Genomic DNA, 19,213 nt, shown 5'->3' with positions numbered 1-19,213 from the left:
CAGACTTCCCTGGTAACTCCAAAGGAAGTAATTTTTAAAATCAATATTTATAAATATTGGCAAATTCTGATTTTTTTTTACTATAACTATTTGTAGTGCAGGACCTAAAATAAGAGTTGTTTAAAGAGAAGCGGGGAGGGGGCGTCAATAACATTTTCTAGGTTGGCCAATTTTTAAAAAAAAATTTTTTTTAACAATGCCTTGGTCGTGACTGACGTCACCACGTGACCTGTTTTAAGCCAATCAGGCAATCGTAGAGACGTGTAATCGGTCGCCAGATTATGGTTCGACAGGAGCGGAGTGAGGTGGCAGGGACTGGCAGCAGTTGACTCCGGTATAATAAGAGCTGGCTGTTTAGCTGTGTCATTTTTTGGCCTGGACACGATCCTTCAAGAAGGTGTGATTGTCACTGACAAGGTAACAGCTTTCACTCAGCTACTTTCTACTCCAGCGTTAGCCAGCTCTTCTTTGTAGCCTTTAACTGGCAAGTGTCCGCACCAATGCGAGGCTACAGCAGTTAGCCGTAGTGTTAGTCTTCAGGGTAGCGGATGTGAGATGATGTGAGGGCTGTCTGCCAAAACTGCAGCAAAGTGCTAGCTCGGCAGAGCAAGAACAAGTATGGTCTTTATTGAAATTTTGCCCAATTGTTTTGCTTGAAAACAGCATATCTGAAGTGATGTGCTTTACTTTTTCAGTGATAAAAGCAAGCTAGCTTATCCTTGCATCATCCGCAGAGAGGGAGCATCCTCCTGTTTTATTCCTTATCGTGAAGGTTTTCGTACTGCATTTATTTCTTCTCTCCCGGAAGTTCTTTCTCTATTTACCCAGAGTGAGCTAGCTAAAGTTGTTGTCAGGCTTGCCTGGCTGGCTGGTTCAGGAGTGGGTGTGGTGGCTGCAACAGGAGCTTCATTCATAGGATAAGTGATGCTAACCCCTGAGTTCGTCTGACAGCAGCTGTGTCTGAAGCAGCACCCAACCCCCCTTGGTTGCCACTCTAACAGCTGCCATCAGGTCCAGCTTCTTCATCCCACAAGCCTGGACAGCACAACTAATTGCACGGCAAGGTAGCTTCATATAATACACTGGACCGGTGGATTAATCTGGCTAAATTCTGGACATCCGTCTCTAAAAGTGGAAGGATAGCCTGCTGTGATGAAGCTGTTAGATTTCTTGATTTCTCTAAGCGCTGCCCCTCCTTAGGTTACCAGAAGCTCAAATATAAACCACCATAAAATGTTATCAGTGACCCGGAGGTAGAGGCGATAAGATCCACGTAATCAAGGCTCATTACTGCTCATTACAACTTTGCTTGGTTGGTGGGTGACTTGGTAAATGTACAATTTTTAGGCTTATTAATGCATTTCTTTTTTATACACCATAGTGTGCTGCATCTTATTATACTGAACTTTAGGCTATGAACCCAAAAAAACAGTCACCTAAATATTCATGATTGTGTATATTTGTGGTGAGGCAAAGTTGGTTGAGCACGCCCAACAACTTCCTGGGATGTTAAAACAGGAATGACAAGGTCATCAGTGCAGGCTGTTGTGATAATCCGTCACGTGTTTACTGTAAGATTGAGAAACGAGTTTGACTGAGAGCTTGTTTAGTATTTGGTTTATATACATTTTTGATTTTCTAATAACTTGGTTCTCTACTTTTGTGTTTAAGTGCACTTAATCTGCAAAATAAGTCTTTTTAGATGTGTGCATACAGAATTTGACACTTATCATGGGCATGAAGGTCATGGGCTTTTAATGGTTTATTTGAACTGCTCCTTCTCCACAGTGGAATTGTTTCTTTATTGACATACACCCCTACCAATATTTGGCTAAATGTCCTTTTGCAAGTTTTACCTAAACACTTTTGGTATCCATCAAAATGCACCTGTGCATTGTTTTAATTTTTAACTTAAGTTTGGACTCTATTCCCAGTTATCAGTTTTCGTCCTTTCCCAAAGGTCCTGCTCTATCCAGCGCTGCCATGTCGGCGAAGGCCATCTCAGAGCAGACAGGGAAAGAGCTGTTGTATAAGAACATCTGCACCTCGGCGGCCGTGCAGAACCGTTTCCATTATGCTAGTGTAACAGCTGAGACTGACTGGGCCCGCCTCACACAGGACCATTCATGGCTGCTGACAGAGGTAAGACTGTTTTTGTCCAGCTCATGAAGCCTGATTACAACCTTCAAAAGTTAATTTACCTACATGTGCTGTATTATAACAATCAGAGTGATTTGCATAGACTGTATAAAAGATGCACACAGCTTTCAGGTCTGAAAGGTGAAGCCATTTTGCACTGCCTTTAATGGTCACCAGGGACACATTAAAAACAATGCAGGTTTTAGACATTTTGCTATCACAGATTACAAAAGATTTAAAGTCCTAACCCTCGTTCTCAGTGTTTCAAAACAGGACTTTCACTCCAACCAGTGGGTTATGTCACATCAATCTTTTATAGTATCAGTGGTGACTGACTGGACACATCTGAAATGTGTCTGAACCTTTGCTGTGCCCATGTGTCAGTGCAACAACATGTCTGGCTCATGCGCTTCCGGTTTCGGCAGTTGATTGGCTCTCTCACAGCAGGGCTGGGAAACCCTACCCATCTTTATTGTTTCTACCATAGTCATACCACACTATCATACCAAAAAAAAACAAAACAAGTGTGTCCTGTTTCTTTGCTCATCCCAAAAGAGGCTGGTGGTGAAGCCAGATCAACTGATAAAGCGGCGCGGGAAGCTCGGCCTAGTGGGCATCAACAAGGACCTGCAGGGCGTCCGGGAGTGGCTCAAAGACCACCTAATGAAGGAGACAACTGTGAGTTAACTGTACTCTCTCTTAGTGAGCATAAAACCCAGCCATGACTGTCTTTGTGGCAATAAAGCAAATCCACGTGCTGCAGTAGTTGGAACCACGAGAAACACATTGCATCATTTTCTGAGGAGGTATTTGATTCGAATGCAGTGACTGTTGCTAAGTAGAACATGACTGACGTGCTGTTCATGTTTAAAACGTCATCAACCAGAACCATATGTGAGGATGACTTTGCTTTGCTAATACAGGGCTGTTGTTGAGCAAGTTAGTTCAACATTTTTGTGAGATGATCAAGTGTCTTTTTTTTTTTTTTTTTTTTCTTTCCCTGCTCTGTGTGTCTAAATACACTTGCTGCATTGTCCTCACACAGTAAAGTTACTCTGAACCTAGATTAACTGGTTATTTATCTGTCTTGAACAGCCAGAGCTGGCAAGTCTTTAAATAAATCAACATTTAAAAAAGTAATCCTCACAGAAACTGTAGTATTAATACTATATTTGGTCTCTGAAACACCACAAAGGATCCTCATTTTGATATGAGAAGCACATGGAGGATTTTGCCTCAGTTGCCCTGCTGCTGCCTGTTTTTATTTGATATTATTTGCCCTTCTCTACTCGTAATAAGCTATTTGGATGTGAAATGGATGAACTAGAACTTTGAAGGTAGTTTGTAACGATGACAAGACCTAGTAAATGACAGGTCAATTTACATTTTTTTTATGTTATTCTTAAAGTTTTACTTTCACTTTAATATATAATACATGTAGTTTTCCTCTCAGTGTAGTGTTTGTGACCAGGTGTTTTTCTTGAATAGGTGGGAAAGGCAAAGGGTGTGCTGAAGAACTTCCTCATTGAGCCATTTGTCCCACACACACAGGTAATGTATGCCAGTATCTTGTCTTTCAGTCTAACACTCTCTAAGCTCCTCAGTTTGGAGAAGTTTTGTGGAGCAGTTCAATTTGTGTCATCAGTGGTTATTTCTTCTGTTGTAACTTGAATTTGCTGAATGGTCTACGGTTTCTGTGGTCTCAACTTCACAGCTAATCCCTTCTTGTCGTGTCTTGTGTCTTGTCAGCAGGACAGATCCTGTATTTACATAAATGTTTTATTTTAATTAAGATTTGGTATCATTCTGAATTTCCCTGTTCAAACCAGGTTGTCACAGCAATATATAGTTAAGCTCAAAAGTTACGGTTATTTTTAGTTTAAAGTATTGTGTAATGGTAACTTTTAGTGTCCCTTTACACTTTCGTAGAGGTAGCCTTAAACTTCTATCATAGGGTATAATTCACACGTGTACTTTGCACCTTTGTATTAAGAGCCAATGTGATATTTCCTGCAGCTGCCCTCAAAGAATTCTGAGCAGAATGAAAGTATTGCATCACAGGACCTCTGATGTGAGAAGAATTTGTAAAAAATAGCTTCCTTTATTTTAAATGAAGCACACTGCTGCATCCTGTCAGACTGAAAGAGGAAAATGGGAATCAAATTCTTATACAAATCTGCTGACGATGTTGGCAGGTCATCAGCTGGGGTCATGTCTGACCCGGATTATCCTCCCCCCAGATGATTAATTAAATTACCTTGTGGCGTTTAAAAAAAAAAAAAAAATTGGTCTGTAGGAAAACCCTTCATACCTACTTTAGAGAGTATTTCTTGATTTTTTTTTTTTTTTTTTTTTTTTTTTTTTCCCCTTGGTGTGCTGTGCTTCTTTAAATATATAGTAATAATTGATAAGCCCCAAGTCTGATAAAACTTAATTGCAGTGGAAAGTCAAGTTGTTGTTGTTGTTGTTGTTGTGGTAATAAATAATAAACCAAACTACAAGAATCAGTTCCTCAGACTGGGATCTCCGTTGCCTCAGCCATTCTCATCAAATCCTCTCAGAAAAATGAAAAGGAGTAGAATGACTTAACCAGGATCAGTGCTTCCTGGTTGACCCAGTCGATCTAGGACCTTATAAGTGAGAACAAGCTCCAAGTTATGTGTGTTCTGTCTGTAGGTCAGTGTGCATTTGATTAGTTTGTTGATTTTTCTTAATAATTTCTCGCAGAGAACTGAATGTTGAAACCACTTGTTGGCCTTATGTAAATATTGCGCAGCATTTCCAAACAAAATCAGTAAAGACGTATTTGCGTGTCCTTGCATGTGGCTGAACTCCCTGTTTACTCACTCAGGAGGAAGAGTTTTATGTATGCATCTATGCCACACGTGAGGGCGACCACGTGCTTTTCCACCACGAGGGAGGAGTGGAGGTGGGTGACGTGGATGCCAAGGCCCAGAAGCTGATGGTTCCAGTGGATGGCAAGCTCACTGAGGACCTAGTCAAAGAGCAACTGCTTACACAAGTTCCCGACGACAAGAAGGAGTACGGAAACCTTTTTCTAAAATTGTCTTTATTATTTAAAGACATATAAATTTCATTATTTAAATATTCTTTTTAAGTATAAAACAAATGGTGACATTTGAATCTGAGTCATTTTGTGCTTTGAACCTAATTGGATCACTTAGTAGTTCACAGTAGTAGTAGTTAGTGATCAGGCTCTCTGTTAAAACACAGAGACATTTGAGCAGAGATGTGATTAGCCAGATATTGAATGAAATATAGAAAATAATACAGGAATAACTGTAAAATCGCAGTATATTTAGTTTTCGCACCTTCTTGTTGCTTTTTATTTTCTTTCTTAACCAAAGAGGCTCTCTGTATTCAGAAAATCTTTTATCCTTTGCTGTTTTGACCTTGACTGTTTAGCTTCTTTTATGTAAACTTAGCAGTGTGCTAAGTAAATACTCTTATCTCTTTTAAACAATACAAACTAGAAAGAAACATAAAAGATACTCTCTAAGTATTCAGCGTGGCTGCTTAGCAATACTCTACCATTTTGTTCTTGCCTAGTGAGACACAAAGCTTCACAAAAGTTCTCTTATGTGCTGATTAAGTCTAATTTTGTTTCCCTTCTCACAGTGTTTTGGCCAGTTTTATAGTCGGCCTCTTCAACTTGTATGAGGACCTCTACTTTACCTACCTTGAAATCAACCCTCTTGGTAAAGCTCTTTTATTCTGAAATATTACACTCTGCTCATTATGTATTGCAGAAACAAAAATGCTGATATAAAAAATAAAAATCTAGATTGCTACCATGCTATGTTAGTAATTCATTGGTGGAAAACATACAAATTAACTCAAAATTTCTGCCTTTTCACAGTCGTCAATCAAGACGGAGTATATGTCCTTGACATGGCAGCCAAGATTGATGGCACAGCGGATTATATCTGCAAGGCTAAATGGGGGGACCTTGAGTTTCCTCCACCCTTTGGCAGAGAGGCGTACCCTGAGGTGAGATTTGAAGAGCTGTAATTGGACAGGCTGTTTGTTTATAGTTCTCTGGATCCTTTAATTTTCACTGATTTGATTTAAAATGTGACTTTAACTTAGATCTACTCATATGTACAATGATTGGTCAGTCCATTTCTCCATCCTTGTGCACTTACTGACCACAGTTTGGTATTCACCACTCTGTCTTGTTACTTGTAGGAGGCCTACATAGCTGATCTGGATGCAAAGAGTGGTGCAAGTCTGAAGCTGACCCTGCTGAATCCCCGAGGCAGGATCTGGACCATGGTGGCCGGAGGAGGTGCTTCTGTTGTCTACAGGTAGTCCATCACATACAGCATACATTTGAACTCTATACCACTTCTTTGCCTTTATGGCTTGAAGTTTCAAAGCTTGTTAGACTGAAGTTTTGCTTTCTAACAAACCCCAGCTTGACTTTTCTGTTGCCAGCTTAATATTTTTTTTTAAGGTTAATTACAGCTGATAGAATCGCATCATTTCTCTTCTTCAGCGACACCATCTGCGATCTGGGTGGGGTGGACGAGCTGGCTAATTATGGCGAGTACTCAGGCGCACCCAGTGAACAGCAGACCTACGACTACGCAAAAACCATCTTGTCTCTCATGACACGTGAAAAACATCCTCTAGGTGGGTGAAGCCTGGACTTGATTACATTAGAGCTTATTTTCCTGAACGGGATGAAAAGCTGGTGGGAGGAGGAGGCTACAACTGTCAGATAAAGTCTGCGTTTGTTTGCTGTGTCCTTGAAGTGTAGAAATACTTGGTGGATCCTTCCTCTGCTGTGTGAGCTAATTGTGCTGCTTCGGTGTGACACACTGTTCACTATGTGGGGAGTTGCCAGCAATAGACTTCATGTATGTTACTCGGGTGTTGAATTTCAGTCATGAGCATTTCGTAACACCTTTCCTTATCCTACAGGGAAAGTGCTGATCATTGGAGGAAGCATTGCAAACTTCACCAACGTAGCAGCCACATTCAAGGTGAAACGCACTGATATTTATGATATTTATCTGAAAATCTTCTGCACAGTTATAAAGAATCACTGTAGTGTTTAAAGAGGAAAAAATGGCTTATACACAATATTTAATTTCTTAAACTTTGAAAGAATGATGTCACTGTATTTTCAGCAAGTCCTGAATTAGCAGAGATTTGTGTTATGTGTAATATCAAAACATTTATACCCATAGCTGCTCATACATGCAATACACAAACTAGACTGGTTCCTAATTTATGTTCAGAAACATGTTAAGGCAGTGTTAGCCCTACCTGCCTTAACATGTTTTCTCAGATTACTTTAAAATCTGAAGGCAGGTCAGAGTAGAAAGCCATACTAATGCTTTGAATTATTAAATGGTCTCAATAAAATTTCACTCTTCCTGGTTGATATACTTGTACTTTTTGTGCATAACAAAGCTGATCTGCTTGTCCTTCCTCAGGGCATTGTCAGGGCCATTAAAGATTACCAAGGCCCTCTGAAGGAACACGAGGTCACCATTTTTGTTCGACGTGGCGGTCCAAACTACCAAGAGGGACTCAGGGTGATGGGGGAAGTAGGTGAGTAAGACTGGACTAATACTCGGGCCTAACTCGTGAAATACATGACATCCATCCAGTATACATCCAAGTCGAGTTCTTGGATCTAGATTAAGGAGCTTTTTTTCTTTTTTTTTTCTATGCAGGGAAGACCACAGGGATCCCCATTCATGTGTTTGGAACTGAAACCCATATGACTGCCATTGTTGGGATGGCACTGGGCCACCGACCAATCCCTAACCAGCCCCCGATGGACGCCCATACAGCCAACTTTCTCCTCAATGCTAGCAACAGTGCAGCGGTATAATTATTCACTAATTCTTGGGTCAATATCGGATGGTGTGTCAGTCAGTGCCCACTCTCTTAAACAAATTAGATGTTAGATGGGGTTTTGTTATAAGTTAAACAGTAAGTGGTTCACACAAGTACATTTCAGTGTTTGAGAAAGGAGAAGAAAAGGGTTATTGCTCAAAATGACATGTATTTATACTGTAGTTGTCTCCATAATGCAGGGTCATGACTAGCAAAAGGGTGTAACCTAAATTGGATTTATTTACTTTATATGCAATTGAGAGTGACGTGTTTAAACACAGTTTAAGCTCGTTTAGCGCCTCTATAGTGTGTGTGTTAGCTGTATGAACTTATGACCTCGTTGGGGGTGAAGCCACTGTTTCTAACTATGCTATGCATGCTCTTTGGTAACCTCTGTCAGCCTGTCCTGTAAATCTTTCCCTTTTCTTTGCCAGACTCCAGCTACAACAAGGACTGCTTCATTCTCCGAGCCCAAGTCGCCCACTGATACCTCCCCGGCCAAGAAGTGTAAAGCAGGGCTTCCAACAGGTAACGAACAGTCATTCATGCTGAACTGCTTCCTATCAGCAAGAGCCCATATTTACTCATGCACCTCTGCTTTTTTTTTTTTTTTTTTTCCTTTTTTCCCCTCTCATCCTGGCTTCTCCTTTCCTGCTGAAATACCACCACCAATATTCTGCAATTTATTTTCCTTCTCTTTTCCTCCTTTTCTTATTTCACACCAACTTACATCCGCCCTTTTCATGCTTGTTTCTCTAAGACTCGCTCCATTCTATACTGTGGCCTCTGAAGAATGTGGTCACAGGCGATTGGAAAGGTAAGTGATAGGTGTGCCATGGCCTCACTGCTCTGGGCTTCCTACACATTCATCACTGGTTTGAACTTTTCCCCCCTTGTTTGCTGCTCACCTTTCTAGTCTTGGTGTATATGAAGGACGTATGTTCACATCACATCAGGGCATCATATTCTTATGAATGCTGCATACTTTTTTTAATATGCTTTTTTTTTTTTAACTTTTTATAATGAATAAGTATGGTTTGTAATAAAAACTAGAAATTAAGTTTAAGCATATTGGGGGTTTTTTGTTTTTTTCTAAGGCCTCTTCACACTGGATTTTGTGTTCTTTAGGATTAGTAGTGTTGAAGTCAAAAGCAGCCATGCAAACATGAAGTTTTGATTACTTAACTAAACTGTTCATATTGCCTTTTACAGCAGTACAGTAAAGGCATGCTCCATAGCAGCTGAGCACTGCATGGTCTCTTCCTCTGCTGTGCTTCTAACGCAGTGTTTTCAGTGATGACACATGGTTGCAAAAATGCGGTGAAGTGTGTTGAGTGAATAACTTGCAGCAAAGACTCAATTTTTGTTCTCTTCTTGTGTTTGTGCCTGTTTTTTGTTGTATTTTGTGTTTCCGTCCTGTGGGTGTCACAGAAGCTCAAGCCTCTTCAGGCTGCAGCGGAGGTATGGAAGGGTGTGAAAAACCTGTTTTCCTGCCCTCTCCGTCCTTTGTCCCTCTGCTTTCCCCTCTAACGTTTATCTTCTTTACACTCTTATGGCTTACTCGTTTGGCACTGCCTTGTAATCATTATTTTAAAAAACGTAAAGCAAAAACCTTGAGCTATAACTGTTAGTAGAAGTTCAAGACGCAGGCGCAAGAATCAGTTCTGTATTTAAAATATTCTGCACATCTCAGAGATGTAACGACAGAAGGCAGAGAGAGAGACTTGGAAGGACTGGAATAAGTTTGAGAATGTATTTTTACTAAACAGTAAGAGTTTTAAAGCACATGCACTAACGTGATCTCTGCTTTCAAGAATTTGTTTTTCAAATTTTTCAGATGCTCTGAACCTTTCTTTGTAATGTAATCATTACAAAAAATTTGATCTTTATCGGCAGTCAAGGATCTGTCAGACAGTATTTTATATTTCCATGTGGCAACATACCACAGATAGCACTCTAGTCTTTTGCCGAATACTTCACTTTGAAAATGATGGCCGTATACTGCCAGCAATGGAGGAAGTGAAGTTGCTGGTTTTCTTATCCGGGGTAAAAAATGGCAGCTGCATATGTGGTGTCCATATTCTTTTCATGCAAATGTCCTAGTTTTTAATGATGTTACATTGCAAATTAATGTTGTTAACGCTGTGGCTTGGAGAGAGCGGACAAAATAAATCGTGCAGATCCTGTGTGGGGTGGTATTTTTCTCTTCCTGGTCCATCTGTCCTCAGTGAATCCTGTCTTTATTCTAATTCTTACCATCCCCATTCCTGCTGTTTCCCTGAGCCAGAATTCCCTCTTCATCTGTGAATGGGTTTTAGTTCAGTTTCCACTTCTGACTTGTCTCTGTGTAATTTTTTTTTTTTCTTCTTTTTTTTTCTTCCTCTCAGCTAAAGCAACCACTCTTTTCAGAAAAAACACCAAGACCATTGTTTGGGGCATGCAGACACGCGCCGTGCAAGGCATGCTGGACTTTGACTACGTATGCTCCCGGGAAGAACCCTCTGTGGCAGCCATGGTCTACCCCTTCACGTAGGTTGCGCTATTTCCCTCTGAATTAAATTAGAAGAGTGTGACTGTAGAATACTAAATAGAGTTAACTGCACAAATCAAATGATTTTTTTTTTTTTTCTCTCTCTGCTCGAAATCTCTAAATCTACTCTTGCTGGTGTTTAGTTGTTTCTGTTTTTATCTTTGTCATATTTGTAAAATACTGAGCCTTTTTCTAAAAGCGTATTATCAGTTTAGGCAGATTGTAAGTCGTGTACACATACAATAAAGGCTTATAACCTTCCATGTTTCCAAGTGGCAAATTCTTGTAGAACATCTTAAGCTGCTTAAGTCTTCCCAATGTTCCTCTGTATCTGTAAGCCACTTTGCAACCCACTTTAAGCCCAGCTCTTCCTTCTGATCTGTCAGAGTTTGTCAGTGTTGTCCGTTGCCATTGTCTGATCTGTGCTGCATGGGCATCGCCTTTCCTCACCTATAGAGGTGTCCATATAGTAAGTGATTCACAGTGATGCAGCAACCAAAAACCAGACTTATCAATTGAGCTGAATTTGAGTTAAACTTCTGTTTTCAATAGGAAGCCCCAAACACAAATGATAAACCTTTAATTGACAGGGTTTAAGGAACTGACAAGAATTCATTTTGCAGTTGCAAAGTATCCATTAGTTGTACTGAATGGAGTTGGGGAGTGTTATTGAATTTTATTGTTTTATTTATATTTTGATATTGCTAGGGATGATGCAATGATCGGGGACCATTCTTAATTTTGTTGTTCCTGTGACAATGACAAAGTTTCTGATTTTACTGCTGTGTTTCGAAAAGTTCTTCATATTTTGCTGATATGTTTCTGTTTGTTGCTCAGCGGAGATCACAAGCAGAAGTTTTACTGGGGCCACAAAGAGATCCTGCTGCCGGTCTATAAGAACATGGCCGATGCCATGAAGAAGCACCCCGAGGTAGACGTCCTGATCAGCTTTGCTTCGCTGCGCTCTGCCTTTGACAGCACAGTGGAAGCCATGCAGTACCCACAGGTATGAAGAGCGACTGTACAGTGTGTTGAGCTTCCACTAAAATTTTTCAGAGTGGACCCAGTTTATTTAATTGTGTTTTCAGATTCACACCATCGCCATCATAGCCGAGGGCATCCCCGAAGCTCTGACTAGGAAGGTGATAAAGATGGCCGACGAGAAAGGAGTCACCATCATTGGCCCTGCCACGGTACAGAGCTTCATCCCCCTGAACATCTTTGTTAAAAACATTTACACTCCTGCAGTCCTGCGTGCTGCACAACAACATTGAATATTTAGTATTTACTGCTGTTTACACTTAGCTAGATTAATGTGATGGTGTTGTGTTTAGTATGTTGCTTTGTTTTTTGTTTTTTTTTGCTTGTTTTCTATTCTTCTCTCAACAGGTGATCCAGGAGATTTTTATTTTTATTTTTCTCCCCCCCCTTTCTCACTGTCCCTCTCCCTTTCCTATCCCTCACTCATGTCTGTCCCGTCTGTAACATCTGAAAATAAAATATAATAAATAATAAAAACAAAGATGGACCAATACGGCAATGCCACGATGATCCATTTGGCAAAGTAAATCCATTGGGTATCCTTGTTGGTCTTCAGACAACAATTCTGATGGCTAAAGAACCAAATGGGACAGGCAAAAAAAGGGAAAAAAAAACCCAAACATTTACACTCATCATTAACACGGCTATAAGTTTATAGACTGTAGTGTGGTATTTAATAGCCCAGCTAAAAGGGCTATTAAATCTTTCTGGTAAACATGGTGGATTAAATGCAGATTATTCTTGTTAAATAGGTTGGTGGCATCAAGCCAGGCTGTTTTAAGATTGGCAACACAGGCGGTATGCTGGACAACATCCTGGCTTCTAAACTTTACCGTCCCGGAAGTGTGGCGTATGTGTCGCGCTCTGGGGGAATGTCCAACGAGCTGAACAACATCATCTCACGCACTACAGATGGCGTCTATGAAGGGGTGGCCATCGGAGGAGACAGGTACAAAAACTTAATTGCAGATCATTTACTTGAGAGAATTTTTTCATTTAAAAAAAAAAAAAAAATGCATAAATCAATTCTTGACCAAAAAAAGATTCTAGTTCCAGAAATGAGTGCTTACGTTTCTCTCTGTCCAGATATCCAGGCTCGACCTTCATGGACCACGTCCTACGTTATCAGGACACTCCAGGAATTAAGATGATTGTTGTACTGGGAGAGGTGGGAAGCATTTAATATCTAAATTATTTGGTGTGTGCTACTTGTACTAAATAGAATCTTGTTTTTAATATGTCCTTTACTTTGACACAGATTGGTGGAACAGAGGAGTACAAGATCTGCCAGGGCATCAAGGAAGGCAGGATAACAAAACCTGTGGTCTGCTGGTGCATTGGAACCTGCGCCACCATGTTTGCCTCAGAGGTCAGTTAGCTCTGGAAATCCTGGCTTTGGATTTTATTGCTGCTCTTACCTGGAAGAAATTTTTTTCCAGTAATATGTTTTACTGCCATCTTCAGGTTCAGTTTGGCCATGCAGGAGCTTGTGCCAACCAGGCTTCAGAGACAGCGGTGGCCAAGAACCAGGCTCTGAGGGATGCTGGAGCTTATGTACCAAAGAGCTTTGATGAGCTGGGTGACGTCATCAAGTGAGAAATACTTTTCATGCTAATTTCCTAAAGTTTGGAACTGACAGGTTTCCGGGTTCCTCACTGTTATTGTGTTTGTGGTGAAACAGGACTGTGTATGATGAATTAGTGGCCAATGGTACCATCGTTCCTGCCCAGGAGGTTCCTCCCCCAACAGTACCTATGGATTATTCCTGGGCCCGGGTAAGAACTTTATAATAGTCCTTTGTAAACTTAGAAGCCAAGAAATACTGGATATAATGGTTATTTGTGGAATTTGTTGGGGTTTTTTTCCAGGAGTTGGGCCTGATTCGTAAGCCAGCCTCATTCATGACAAGCATCTGTGACGAGCGAGGCCAGGAGCTCATCTATGCTGGCATGTCCATCACTGAGGTCTTCAGAGAAGAGATTGGTATAGGAGGAGTGCTAGGATTGCTCTGGTTCCAGCGCAGGTCAGTATGATGTCAAGAACACTGTTAGTTGTTAAGAATGTAGGATCAATTTCACACTTTTTTTTTTTTTTTTTTTCCTCTGTTTAGGTTACCACGCTACGCCTGCCAGTTCATTGAAATGTGCCTGATGGTGACTGCTGATCATGGGCCTGCAGTCTCCGGCGCTCACAACACGATTGTCTGTGCTCGTGCGGGCAAAGACCTTATCTCAAGCCTCACATCCGGCCTGCTCACCATCGTCAGTACTGCTCACATATTGATCAGTCATTGATCATGTCATCTTTTGTTGTTGTAGTTTTGTTTGTTTTTTTGTTTTTTCCCCCCCCCCCCCCAAATCTATCTTGTATTTTATGAGCTGCTCAGCTGACAGCATGATTTCTGACAAACTGGCCATAATGTTACGGAATTGAAACGCAATTTATTCCTAAAAATCAGGGGGACCGTTTCGGAGGTGCTCTGGATGCGGCTGCAAAGCAGTTCAGCAAGGCATTTGACAGCGGCATGATCCCCATGGAGTTTGTCAACAAGATGAAGAAGGATGGCAAGCTGATTATGGGTATCGGCCACAGGGTCAAATCAGTAAGCAACACTCTTTATACAATAAACAGTGCTCTAATCTGTAAATGAGCCTTTTATTTATCAGTGTTTTGACTCGTATTTGTTAATTGCTTCTTCTGAGTTTGATTAAGATGGACACGCAGCCATTGTTTTAAATGGAGTTTGATTCGGTTTCAGATCAACAACCCAGACATGCGAGTGCAGATTCTGAAGGACTTTGTGAAGCAGAATTTCCCTTCCACCCAGCTGCTTGACTACGCCCTCGATGTAGAAAAGATCACCACCTCTAAGGTATTTTACACAGAGTGAAGTAGACGATGGAAACTTGTGTGTACAAGCAAAACAGTGAAATGATGAAATGAAATGGCAACAGAAAGCTGCTACATCTAAAGAACCTGATGACTGCTTTGACATTCAGGATTCAGAGATTGGGCTTTGCTGTCAAATAATTTGGTTAAACACTTTGAACAGAAGATTTTTCATTTATTTTTACAGCAGGCAAGCAATTATTCTCAGTTTTCTGCACAGGTGACCACACCTGCAGATTCCATGATTGACAGTGGAATGTAACCAGAACGAAGACCTGGATTTTATAGTTCTATAAATAATATTAAACATTAATCAGGCTTTTTAATCTCATTTAACACTTTTTGTTCTAATTTGTGCTGTTATTCAGGGATGTGTGTCAGAACCCACACCCAATGAAAACTTGTTATATATTTTTTTTAATTCAATTTAACCAGGAAATTCAACTGTTGAGCTTTTAGACTCTGCCAAGATGGAGAGAAATAACTTTTTTTTTTTTTTGATAGTGGGTGAAGCTGCAGCTACCAGAGAAAACCTGTGACATACAAACACCATAGCAGAAGGTCCTGAACATTCTTTGTGAGGCAACAGCGATAACCTCTGAGCCACTATTAGATCCAATAAAAAGATTGATAAGATCTAGAAGAGGCTGTGTGCTCTCTGCAGCTTTGGACTGCAAGTCCTTTCCTCAATTTCATGTTAAAATAACATTCAAGCATTTTGATTTATTTTTTTTCCCAGAAACCCAACCTGATCCTAAATGTAGATGGCTTTATTGGTGTTGCCTTCGTGGACATGCTTAGAACTTGTGGAGGCTTCACACGGTAAGAATACGAGACGGCATCGTGAGGTGTTACTTCTGTAAGCTTTGGTGCGTGTGCTTTGATTGGATGGATCTTATCACCAATATCTGTTTGGGGTTTTTTTGTTTTAATTACAGCATTACAAAAAAGAGAAATACTGTATAAAGAAATGGAAGCCAATAATAAAAGGGGCAGACAAAATGTGCATGGATTTGCACTTTTAATATCCCTTCATTTCCCTTCCCCCCCCCCCCCCCCCCCCCCCTCCCTTTTCTTATCTCCCTCTCCTCCTCCTTTCCTTCCCTCCCTCCGGCCATCTTTCCCTTCCTTAGATGGAATTACGCAAAAGTGTTATATGAGCATGTAAACACATGGCCAGGGATGATTCAAGTATTACACTTATTAAATTTGTCAAAATGAATATGCAGTGGGGAGAAATAGAACAGTAAGAAAATCAGATAAATAGATGAATAAATAGAGACACCACTACAGGGGCCACGTGTTGTTAGTATTCCTGCTCTTTTAGATTGGCACTCTAAGGTAGTGTAAACGAAATGTAATGAGTAAAAAGAGAAGAATACTACGAAATATTATCGGTGTCAATATTATCACTGGGTGTTACAGGAAGCCTGTAGTTGTTAACAGAAACCATAATAAACACTCTGATATGCTTACAGCTACATTATTTAGATTTAACCAAAAGTGCATGTTATTCGATGGCTTGTGGAGAATTCAGATGGCTGAGATGCAATGTCTGCACTGTTGCTGTGTGTCGTGGGGACACTGTCCAGTATTGTTTCTCACATGAATGTTGAACTGTCTCCAGAGACGAGGCTGACGAGTTTGTGGAGATCGGTGCACTAAATGGGATCTTTGTCCTCGGCCGTAGCATGGGCTTCATTGGTGAGTTCCCTTTAAAATGGAGCCATGATATTCTCTGTGACAACCTTTAAAACGGTCTCTAACCTGAGTTTGTTTTGTTAGGCCATTACCTGGATCAGAAGAGGCTGAAACAGGGTCTGTACCGCCACCCATGGGATGACATCTCCTACGTGCTCCCTGAACACATGTCCATGTAATTCCCTTGTCACAGAATGGAAATCGCTTCCAGACGAAGATGTCAGGCGGTATTACACATCTCATGTAACTTGTATCTCCTCTCTAGTTATGATAGCAGCTGCCAAGGGGGGTGGAACTGGGCAGGGTTACTTTGGAAAGTGGGAAGTACTGTTTATCTGAGGAACCTGGGTAGAAGTTTTCAATCTAGTTTTTATGGAGGAAAAAGGGGAAGTATATTTCTAGGCTCAGTTTTTGAGAACTAATTTAAAAGGTCTGAGATGTAACTTGTTTAGTTTTTAACAAAGAGCCACACCAATGCAAATCTTAGCTGCAGGAGCACAAAATCACTTGGTACACAGAGTCAAAATTGAGAGATGGTTATGCTTAGTTGGGTATAGGAGCAAGATCCAAGCAAAATTTCAGTCCTTAATCCTGCAATGCATAGTCCGCATAGTAACCTCTGTTAATGGCTGCAAAGCATTTTTTAAAAATACTTAATCTGCCTGGTTTAGACCACAAGAAAAGGTGCTTAAATGTGCTTTCTGGCTTTCCGAGTGCTGCAAATTAGTTTAAACACTAGATCTCTTTTTAAACTCCTTCACCATGATTCACTCCTAACAAAAAATAGTCAATCTCATCCCAAATTAAACCAAAGTTATTTTAGGGTGTTTTGTTTATTTAATTAAAAAAAAGAAAGGGGGAAAAAAAAGCAAGATGCAGTGGTAGATGGTACAAATGTCATGAAAAGGATACATCATTATGGAAATGAGAGGAATTAGACACAAGTCAGGAGTCTCTCCACCATTTGCCTTTCATGAAACCAGCCCGGGTTATAGTTAAGTTAATCAGTTTGTTAGTATTCTAATAACTGTAGAAAAAAGGAAGCTGTAGACTCATCAAGAAGAGGCGAACAAATGCTTCATGAATGAGCCCTGTGAGTCTGGAAAGCCTCTTTTGGTGAGGGACCATGAAAGCAGTTTGCTTTACTTTGGAAACTTACAGCACATAATCCGGATGTTCTCCAACTTCCAGTAAAAACTCACAACACTCTGTAACAGCCCACTGTAATGTCTGCTGTGCTTAATCTGTTTTTATTTAAATGTGAAAAAAGCTTTTTTTGTTTTGTAATATGCTGTCATAAAGTAGTAAAATAAAGAACTTATTGTTTTTCTTTTATTTTGTCATCTTTTATTTATTTATTTTTATTTTATTTATTTTTTTACTTAGAAGAAAGTTTACTTTCCTCTTGAATGGAAAATCCTTAAACTTAATTCTGAACATTTATCTCTAACATGGGCAGTAATTACATTTAAATACAAAGCAAAAAACTAAACACCCGCCTTTACCAGCATCACTGTCCATCGGCTGTATCCTGAGCTGCTGATGAGGAATTGTTTGCTCTTCTGGACTTTAAAACTTCATTCTTCAGGTCATACCACAGTATATCAATAAAAAGGTAAATTGGATGTAAATGTGTATTCACATATAGATATATAGAGAAAGATGGATATATTGGGATGTCATTCAGACTGCAGAAGTGTAGTCGAATGGTAACGAGAGGGCAGCATTACAGACATTGAGGATGGCTACAAGTACCTGGGAATCCCACAGGCAACTGGAAATCATGAATCTCCAAATACCTGTAAAGAGGAGGAGTCAGCTCCTTTGGCCAGCTTATCTGGTGATTGGATAAGCTGGCCAAAGGAGGAAATGGAAGGCACAGACATCAAGACAGGAAATGTACTGACCATGCATGGAGGGTTTCACCCCAAATCCAGCACCCTGTGACTGTACAGTAAGCGGAAAGAAGGAAGCCAGGGACTACTGAGTGTCAGAACCACTGTCCAGGATGAGACAACGAACATCCATGAATACATCAAGAAGATGGCCACAAGCAACCGTGTGCTTAGTGAATACCTCAGGCGACAGAAACCCAAGAAAGAAAAGCTCCAGGAAGAGAAACCATCATGGAAGGACAGGCCCCTGCACCTTACATCAAGAAATCCTACCAGTGGCTGGACTGAAAGACAGCACAGAGGCACTAATCATGGCAGTGGATGAACAAGCTCTGAGCATAAGATCCATAGAGGCTGGGGTTTATCACACCAGATGAGACCCCAGGTGCAGAGATGCCTCTCAAACAATCCACCCGCCAGGATAACGACCTTTCGCAAGGCAAGAGGGGGGGAAAAAAAAAAAATATATATATATATATATATATATATATATATATATATATATATATATATATATATATATATATATATATATATATATATATATATATATATATATATATATATATATATATATATATATATATCAGTTGATTAATGATTTGTGTTCCTCTCACTTTTGTCATGGTCAATGCAAAGGTGTGTTTTTGCTGTTACCCTTGGATTCTTTTTCACTTCTGTCACTGCTGCATGTTATGATCTCTCCGAGGGAAAGTGATGGAAATAATCCTGAATTTCCATCCTTTTTTAAATAATTTGTTTCTAAGACCCAGGAATAATTTGCACCAGTTAGTTTTTCCTTGAGGCGATAACACCTTCTCAGTAAGCAGACTGTGTGGGCTTTTATTTTTAAGGGAGGGGCACATACAGAATTCACTTTGTTTAATTAGATATGTTTGTCTGACTTGGGTCAACTAAATGAAAAAAAGACACAATTTTACTTTTGGGTGCACAGACACTTGTTTTTTCTGCAGTGACTGTAGGTTTGTTTGTTTGTTTTTTCATTTGGACTCTTTAGATTTCATTTCAGTTTAGCGTCAGTTAGTTTCCAGAGTGTATTTTCGTATTTTAGATTAGTTTTCGTTGTTTGAAAATGTTTAGTTTTATTTGCTTCAGTGTTAGTTTTAGACCTTTTAATTATTAG

General features: G+C 40.1%; 1 protein-coding gene across 3 annotated transcripts; it reads left to right on the top strand.

Annotated features, from left to right (window-relative positions):
* Nucleotides 1-260: 260 nt before the first annotated feature.
* On the top strand, nt 261-17,509 carry aclyb (ATP citrate lyase b). Of its 3 annotated transcripts, XM_080873851.1 has the most exons (30): nt 261-417; nt 1,961-2,142; nt 2,695-2,817; nt 3,628-3,690; nt 4,991-5,181; nt 5,779-5,858; nt 6,020-6,150; nt 6,349-6,467; nt 6,659-6,795; nt 7,087-7,148; nt 7,605-7,722; nt 7,848-8,002; nt 8,448-8,541; nt 8,774-8,830; nt 9,445-9,474; nt 10,401-10,542; nt 11,381-11,549; nt 11,632-11,736; nt 12,337-12,533; nt 12,671-12,752; nt 12,843-12,953; nt 13,049-13,176; nt 13,266-13,359; nt 13,453-13,607; nt 13,695-13,845; nt 14,043-14,186; nt 14,343-14,456; nt 15,213-15,295; nt 16,101-16,177; nt 16,259-17,509. In XM_080873851.1, exons 2-30 carry the CDS (start codon nt 1,984-1,986, stop codon nt 16,351-16,353), a joined length of 3,366 nt encoding a protein of 1,121 aa, XP_080729977.1. In that variant the 5' UTR covers nt 261-417; nt 1,961-1,983; the 3' UTR covers nt 16,354-17,509. The 3 variants fall into 3 exon arrangements, with proteins under 3 accessions (XP_080729977.1, XP_080729978.1, XP_080729979.1); XM_080873852.1 differs by lacking the exon at nt 8,774-8,830; XM_080873853.1 differs by lacking the exons at nt 8,774-8,830; nt 9,445-9,474.
* The last annotated feature ends 1,704 nt before the right edge of the window (nt 17,510-19,213 follow it).

This window comes from Rhamphochromis sp. 'chilingali' (assembly GCF_963969265.1).
Source record: "Rhamphochromis sp. 'chilingali' genome assembly, chromosome: 22".
Classification (NCBI taxonomy): Eukaryota; Metazoa; Chordata; class Actinopteri; order Cichliformes; family Cichlidae; genus Rhamphochromis; species Rhamphochromis sp. 'chilingali'.
This window is presented reverse-complemented; position numbering and strand designations above follow the sequence as displayed.